The following is an 8,351-nucleotide window of genomic DNA, read 5'->3' as shown; positions in this document are numbered from 1 at the left end:
ACACCATCACAACAACTAAACAACACAACGGCTCTTTTCAGAGCCACACACTCAATCTGAACGAGCTCACATTTTCTGTTAACTAACAATGAATTCAATTAACATGGACATTTAACTGAAAATAATAGGATACATCTTTGGTCATACTTGCACTAGGATACTGACTCTCGATAGAATTGGTTACTCAGTAAAATTAATTCATCACATTTGACTTGCAATGGCCTACTCTGTCAATGAAGATGTTTACACTGTTATTGAATTGGTAAAGTTCCTGAGAGGATGTTCATCTGCAGAGTGCATCATGAAAATATCACTGTCAATCTAATCACGGTTTAACACAACCCAACTATTGCACCTTAAGAGTTGAGGATAATTTCGAGACCTGCGTTACATTTTCTGCAGTAAATCAATATGGTTTGTTACAACAACTGCATGAAACCACAGCCGAAAGGACAGCTTGCATAACACGTAACATCTCTTGATTAGGCTACTGCTCATTTCATCACTCCAGATATCGTCATATGCTGATAGTTTCATAAGGACTGTGATCTGACCCACGGCTGCTGCTTTACTGATGCCATTTCAGATATTGACTCATTGATCTTTTATTTTCAATATCCCCTCAAACTATGTCACTCTGCTTTACGTTATTTACCCTGGTCTTTTTTTTGTGTGGAGGAAAAACAGAAAGTCTTATCTGATATAACATAGCCCAATATAACATGTAAAAGGCATATAAAACAGTGTGTTTTATTTACGATTTTTTAGCGATATTCTTAAATTTAGTATTAGTAGTAGTATCATCAATATTCCATATAGTATGTTGTTTTGAATCTTTATGATGTTTTAGTGATAGTGATTTTGTTCATGAATTTGTAACCATTTGTATATAGCTACATTTATTGATTTATATTTTGTGTTCACGGAACAGCTCTAGGTGTTGTTGGCAAGGACAGTAGAACAACGTATTAAAAGAGCTGAAAACTCATCAATACTTGCAAAGCAAAAACAACAACAACAACAAACAAAAAAACATAAATTAACCCAGGATCTACATAACATCTTTATATATATTTAAACATAATACAACAAAAATACACATGCCCCTTAATATCAGAGGACAATATCAATATCAGAGGACAACCAATATATGTGTCGAAAACCACTGGACACATGTATACTACTGACTGTATATAAGTGACTGACAAGTACAATATCCATGTTTGTTAGCTATATTTTGTCAGTAATGAATGCATTTCTTTAAACCAAACGTATGATTCAAAGATCTATTCATTATTGTGAGCATGTCAATAGGCTACTTAATCCTTCATACACACCTATAGAGAAAAATGATGAGAAAGTAAAGCAAATCTCAAGGATAGATTGTGACACAGTTTACAATACCTGTGGATAAATGAGAAAACAAAAGTAAAGCAGACCAATAAATGTGTGTAAACAGTCACACTGTATCAGTTAAACTATGATTTCCCTTGTGACCCAGCATGGTAACCAAACCACAAGTCAGACCTCAGCACAGACTGAACACACAGGAACTCTGTGTATGTGAAGTATGTGACGACTTATAAATCCAACCCACACCAAATGAAACCCTGTAAGCCACACACTTATAAATGTTGAAACTGATCTCTAAAAACCTAATGCAAAGCTTTTATTGGTTGGAGAGATATTATCTGATTGGGAAACTAGATTGTCTGCTCCAAAATCAAACATCTGATGCTCCTTTGAAAGTTTTCTTTTTATAATTGTGAATAATATTCTTACGATTTGGTAAAGCAACTAAATTGGCAATTTGAAAACAACAACAACAAAACAAAACAAACAAACAAATATTTGCACCAAAATGTATTAATTACCAAACTCAAATTACACGTCCTTTTAAATATACCACTGCTTCACTGGCTGTGCTCTTTGACCGTTATAAATAGGAAATTATATTGCTGCTCTGCGACATAATGATCATTTGTGAACCTACTTCAGTTTACATTGTGTGCCATGTGTCTTCAGCATGTGCTGAGTTCAGTTTTCAGTCATTAACACAGTGTTTCTGATTTTACAGCCAGAAACTTTTCTTTAATGACAATAAAATCTGCAAATCTTTGTGACTTTATCTCTTCTGCTCTGATTAGTTGGCATGATTACATGTAAGAAGTGTGCTTCCTGACACATACTTCATTGTGCCTTGTTTTTTTAGTTTAATATTTGCTGTTGGTTGTACTGATATAACCTTAAACAGCAAGAATCTGTACTTTGTGGTCTTATTGACCTCCAGTTTATTTCAGGTCAAAAGTAACATGATGCAATGACTGCACTGACAAGAAACTCCCACAAACATTTTCACAAGGAATGTGAAGAAGGGGAGTTTATGGTTTCTTGCTGACTTCTGCACTGATAATGTATGTAGAAAGCCTTCCATTCAAAATATTGGGAAAGAGAAATAAACCTTACAGTAAGAAGTTTCACCAGCATATATCTATATTTCTGAGAAACAAGATGTGGGCAAACACTTGCTTGGAGTTAAGCAATAACTGCACAAATAATTCCTGTTAATGTAAAGACTGATTCACTGCTATTGTCAAAGTTAAACTCGGAGTAAGAATTGCAGCCGTTGTGCAAAGAATTAATTCGGGCCCATCCAGCATCAACGCATTTCTTCCCATGGTTGTATAATTTGAAGTTGTATGTTTTGGAGAATTCACTAATTGCTTTCTTGTTGAATGTTCAAGATAAAATCAGCTATTAGGAATTCTAAAGTTCAATAATTAACACATTTGTGCTTAGTCAATTTAAAACAGTTAAAACAACAAGCTGGTGTTTTATGGGGATTCTTGGTGGTGAGCAATGGTGAAGTTGAGCTACCTGTTTGTTGACTTCAGGCTTATTTGACAATTCATTAGACATATTACAAACTACGGAAAAGGGTTAGAAATAAAAAACAAAGTGAGTTCTGACTTTTTTCACAGAATCAGATCAGCGGCCCTAATCATCCTCTGTTTTTTTTTGTTTGTTTGTTTGTTTGTTTTTTCTCTTTCTCTTTTCTTTCTCTGCAAGTGGCAATGCGTCGCATAGCATTGTCACCTGCTGAACAATTTGCAACAATATAATTGTAATTGCTGCCAACACCCTATGTAGGTTATTATCTATCGTTTTAAATGTCTGAATGTAATTTTATTTGTTTGTGTACCATGGGACCACGGATGGAAACTAGCTTTCTAGCTAAATCTGGCATATTTACATCAAATAATTGTTTTTGTATGTTCATGAATATGTGGAGTCCCATTTCAAATACACTAATTAAAAAAAACAAAAAAAAAGAATGGACCATGTCTTGCATTTGATTTTAGTATAGCCTGTCTGTCATTTTCTAATGTAATCCTTATAGAGTTGAGGGGAATTTTAAGGTGAAATTGAGCAACATATTCACACATCTGAATATTACACAGCAGTTCTTGGTTATAAGCTACATCACATGACCGTATACTGAATTACACAATTTGAAACGTCAGTTTTTGAGAAGTGTAACAGTGTCAGCTGAACTTTGTGGAGTTATTCATCAAGGATGAGCAACACTAACCGCATTAGTGTGTGGGTGCGGTTAGTTCCACCCACTATCAGATCCACCTGTCAGTCTGTATCTGGGGTCGTTGTTGAGTATAAATACAGAGCTATTTGATACCAAAACACAGACATCAGTAGCTTTGTTCATTTGTTTTTGAATTCACAGAAAACTGTGACAATGACAGGTATGTGTGGAGGTCTTAGCGAGACTTTTGATGCCAATGAAGAGGTTCAGAGCATCTGTGACAGCGTGAGTAGAAAAATGATTGTTGGGACTTTGGTCCTCATGCACAGTTAATGTGGCCTGTGTTTCATTTCTGATACTGATGTGACTTATTTGTTTTTCAGATGAAGCCCTGTGCAGAGGCTAAAACAGGGAAGAACTATGAAGTCTTCACAGCCAAGAAATACAGATCACAGCTTGTGGCCGGGACCAACTTCTTCATCAAGGTGATTAATACGTAACAAACAGAGAGCTTATTTATCTATTCAGTTATTGATGATATGCTTTTTACATAGCCTAAATGAAAAACAAAACAGTGAGACTGTCACCACTCTCACTGTTTCCATCCCAGATTTCCTGAAACTCTGTAAAAGAAAGGACGAGTGTATGTCCCTATCCATGACTGTTACGTGCAGTGTTGAGGAAGCTACTTTGCAAGCATAGCTTGTAAAACTACATGTAGTTCAGCCTGGCATTAGTTAAAAAAAAAAAAAAAAAACTTAATTTCTACCCCTGGAGAAATGCAATTTGTATACAGCTAAAAAAAAGTAGCATTAGCAACTACTTAACTCAGCATTAAATAAATCAACGTGGTGTATGAAACAAAATATACTCTCCTACCAAAGATTCACATGCCATCAGAAATATGCCTCTCAACTCAGTTTTATTTTTTAGAGAAAAAAAGCTGACAATTTTGGTCAACACACTGTCGGTTCACCAGGAACTTCAGAGGCACTAACACTTTGGCACTAGATGCCATGATTCATGCCTTTTTTCAAAGAACGTTTTGTAACACAATAATGGTAAAATAAAATTTATATTTAGAAAAATCATGTTATTGGACAAAATTGTATTTTTTAAATTAAGTAGTTAAACTGCAAAAAAACAACAACCCAAAAGTAGTTAAGCTATGTGGTTTAAGTCTCCCCAACACAGGTTATGTGGATGGTAGAGACTGATTTTCATTTACACGTTAGAGAAATACTGAAATACAGTATGTTGTTTTTATAAGTGAAAATCAATCTCTACCATAACATCACTCCCTTTCTTTCTTGTGTAGGTTTATAGCAATTTTAGGTAGGCTAACTGTTTTGTTTTTTTCCAGCCTGCAATAACATAGTGGATCATATCAGAACAAATTTCTGTCCATGTAGCAAACAATTGTCCAATGCATTTCCAGACGAGATGGACACAGTCTGTTTCTTTTGCCTCCTTGCAGGTCCAAGTGGGAGGAGATGAACATGTTCACCTACGTGTTTGGAGAAAGCTTCCATGTAATGGGGGAGAGCTGGAGCTGACCAGTCTACAGGAAAACAAGGGCCCCTGCGACCCAATTGAGTACTTCTAAAGGGATCCATCGGTGCCTTTAGGCTCCACTCTCCTCTCATTGTCCAGGCCTTTTATAATGTTATATACAATATAATGCACGCCTGACATGTAATAACAAAGTGTGTAGCCTAATGTAGATCATGATGATATGAGTGTGCCACAGTTAAATTGTATACATGGTGTATAAATAATTATTATAATAAATAATAATTCCATGAATCTGAGTTGTTGTTGTTCCTGTCAGTGTTGTTTCTCTGATTTGTAAACCGCTTCTACAGAGGCTTTAGAAAGTGTTAGGACAACTTTTGCACAATTTAATGTCTATTCGACTTAATATTAAATGAGTAACTGCTATTTAGCTGCTCTAAGCCATAATGACAAAGTGAAAACATATATTTTGAAATGTTTGTGAACATTATAAAAGTGTAAAGCTAGGCTGTATTGCAGATGCTGACACTTTTAATCAATTGATGGAGCCTTGATTTAACTTTCAACATCCTATCTGAAGCTCTGTCACTTGGTACCTACACAGCAATGGGTGGCGCTGTTGTACCAAAGAGTCAAGGGGCGTAAAAACTCAGCGAGGGAGGGGTTATCCTCGTCTGTCTCTTCATTCACGTCCTCAGAGAGGGTTTGAAAAGCGGCGCGTCCTGTAGCTGAACCAGTTGAGTATTTTTCTACACAGCAGTGAAAATGAGCGGAAGAGGGAAAGGAGGAAAGGGACTCGGTAAAGGAGGCGCCAAGCGTCACCGTAAAGTCCTCCGTGATAACATCCAGGGCATCACCAAGCCCGCCATCCGCCGTCTGGCTCGCCGTGGCGGAGTCAAGCGCATCTCCGGCCTCATCTACGAGGAGACCCGCGGTGTGTTGAAGGTCTTCCTGGAGAACGTCATCCGGGACGCCGTCACCTACACCGAGCACGCCAAGAGGAAGACCGTCACCGCCATGGACGTGGTCTATGCCCTCAAGAGACAGGGCCGCACTCTGTACGGCTTCGGAGGTTAAACACCATCACAACAACTAAACAACACAACGGCTCTTTTCAGAGCCACACACTCAGTCTGAACGAGCTCTTTTCTCATAATTTACGTTTTATTCTAATTAAATAGGCTAATAATCCAGAGTTTTTCTGTGAATTGCATAGGATGACGCAACTCACTTAAAAGCACATTACACAAAATTGCACTATTCAGAAGGTTATTCTAAGGACTGACGGATGGAAACTCTTAGTGCTGGTGGGGGGCATCGGTTAAATCTATGGTTAAAATGCACGAGTCCAGATCTCCTTTATTGTCAAAAATGTTGTGGGTGTCAGTGTGATGGATGAAAAGTGCATACTTTGTGTGGTTCTGTAACAGAACAAGAAAAAACAATATCGGAACCGCATCATTTTAACTCTAGGCTGTCAGTAGTGGTAATTAACCAATGGAATAATAATGAATAACAACCAATATCCATTAATAATATTATGTGAGAGACTGCTTAATTATTATCTTTAGCGAGCTAACTGGATAGCCGGATTATCAACACATGAATAAACCATAATGAACAGCATGAAGTGATTTGACAGCCATCAACATTACACTCACTGGTAACGCACACTGCCTAGCTCCCGACAGGAACGACAACAATTATAATCTCGGCAAAAAGTTTCTCTCAGTAGCCCGATGCATCAGCTCCCTCTGCTATGGCTCTTTTTGGTCAGCAGGGGGCGCAGCTCTGCCGCTCAATATCCCATTTACCTTTTCTAAGGCTGTCCTTCAGCACATGCACAGTAAGCTACATGTTTCCCTATAAACTTAATTCTGGCCACAGCACAGATGCCAGCATAAGAGATCTAAAACTAAGTGTAATAAAACTATTGAAGAGCAACAATAATAGGCCTAGGCTACATACAAATACAAAGCTATCACAAATGGAGGTGATGGTTGTAAACTGTAGAACAGAGTATAATTTACAAATTGGTACAAACTGATCATTCTTGATTACTTAGCGTTTGATTTTCGGTAGAAAGTAAAATTAATTTTGTAAAACACCATGAAACCACTACCGAATAAAGATAGCCTACCAAAACACTGACCAATCACAATATTACAGCTGTTTTCTCTTTTACAGATATTTTGACATACAGTTCATCACTCGTAATTAAACATAATGATGACCTGTGATGTCTAACTATATAAGTAGGTATATCTTAAGAACTGTCTTTTTTTTTTTGCTCAGATAATAAAAGTGAAATGTTACGATGATGTGAACTCACGTTAAACACCCAGCCTCCTCCCACATCTTTATAGTATCTTAGATGCCCCAGTTTTACCTCAATACAATCTTTGCCAAAAAAAAGAATAATAAAAGCCAATATTTAAATTCCATGCATAATATTCATTTTTTCTTAAAAAAGAATTAGAAATAATATAGGCTACATTTCTCACAAAATAACCCAAATGTCCTCTTTCAGTTCAAACTGCAGGATGCGACGTATATCTATGTTAATCCTAATGTGAGCTTCAACCAATCACAGAAGGGGGATCACACAGCCTTATTTGCATGGACGCCTCATAAATACGTAGCACTCGCCTCCGGAGTCATTCAGTATTTTCTATCGATCCTAACTGAAAATGCCTGAACCCGCAAAGTCCGCGCCCAAGAAGGGCTCCAAGAAAGCCGTCACCAAGACCGCCGGGAAGGGCGGCAAGAAGAGGAGAAAGACCAGGAAGGAGAGCTACGCCATCTACGTGTACAAGGTGCTCAAGCAGGTCCACCCCGACACCGGCATCTCGTCCAAGGCCATGAGCATCATGAACTCGTTTGTCTCGGACATCTTCGAGCGCATCGCTGCCGAGGCCTCTCGTCTGGCTCACTACAACAAGCGCTCCACCATCACCTCCAGGGAGATCCAGACCGCCGTCAGGCTGCTGCTGCCCGGGGAGCTGGCCAAGCACGCCGTGTCCGAGGGCACCAAGGCCGTCACCAAGTACACCAGCTCCAAGTAAACAGCTCTGCTGCTTACACCTGACCCAAAGGCTCTTTTCAGAGCCACACACTTCATCTAAAAGTGAAAACATCCTCATTTTATTATAGTGTACAACTATTTTATACTTGGTGTGCTTATAGCTGAGCTTCTTTCTCTTCTATCTACTTTCTTTGCTCTTACTTTTAACTATAACTCTTTTAAACAGTTGTTTTTCATGCTGGTCTCTTTTCTTTATGTAAAGCACACTAA

At 38.0% G+C, this 8,351-nt stretch overlaps 3 protein-coding genes across 3 annotated transcripts; all 3 read left to right on the top strand.

Annotated features, from left to right (window-relative positions):
- Positions 1 to 3,716: 3,716 nt before the first annotated feature.
- LOC311003728 (cystatin-B-like) lies at positions 3,717 to 5,275 on the top strand. The gene is made up of 3 exons (XM_083995540.1): positions 3,717 to 3,826; positions 3,925 to 4,026; positions 5,019 to 5,275. Exons 1-3 carry the CDS (start codon positions 3,755 to 3,757, stop codon positions 5,145 to 5,147), a joined length of 303 nt encoding a protein of 100 aa, XP_083851666.1. The 5' UTR covers positions 3,717 to 3,754; the 3' UTR covers positions 5,148 to 5,275.
- A 546-nt stretch (positions 5,276 to 5,821) lies between these two features.
- Positions 5,822 to 6,133, top strand: LOC311003726 (histone H4; the record flags this gene model as incomplete). The annotated part of the gene is made up of 1 exon (XM_083995538.1): positions 5,822 to 6,133. One exon carries the CDS (start codon positions 5,822 to 5,824, stop codon positions 6,131 to 6,133), a length of 312 nt encoding a protein of 103 aa, XP_083851664.1.
- A 1,613-nt stretch (positions 6,134 to 7,746) lies between these two features.
- LOC311003714 (histone H2B 1/2-like) lies at positions 7,747 to 8,121 on the top strand (the record flags this gene model as incomplete). Its single annotated transcript, XM_083995526.1, has 1 exon — positions 7,747 to 8,121. The coding sequence occupies one exon, from the start codon at positions 7,747 to 7,749 to the stop codon at positions 8,119 to 8,121; it is 375 nt and encodes a 124-aa protein (XP_083851652.1).
- Positions 8,122 to 8,351: the final 230 nt, after the last annotated feature.

The sequence above is a fragment of the Trachurus trachurus genome (assembly GCF_905171665.1).
Source record: "Trachurus trachurus genome assembly, chromosome: 20".
NCBI classification, from domain to species: domain Eukaryota; kingdom Metazoa; phylum Chordata; class Actinopteri; order Carangiformes; family Carangidae; genus Trachurus; species Trachurus trachurus.
Note: the sequence above shows the minus strand (reverse complement) of the source record. Positions and strands in the feature narration are given on the sequence as shown.

What these genes read in the sequence shown, in the direction of transcription:
- LOC311003728 (XM_083995540.1), top strand. Translation starts at nt 3,755, where the DNA reads ATGACAGGTATGTGTGGAGGTCTTAGCGAGACTTTTGATGCCAATGAA. An exon ending in TTCAGAGCATCTGTGACAGC is followed by an intron (nt 3,827 to 3,924) that starts GTGAGTAGAAAA and finishes TTTGTTTTTCAG; the next exon opens with ATGAAGCCCTGTGCAGAGGC. An exon ending in GGACCAACTTCTTCATCAAG is followed by an intron (nt 4,027 to 5,018) that starts GTGATTAATACG and finishes GCCTCCTTGCAG; the next exon opens with GTCCAAGTGGGAGGAGATGA.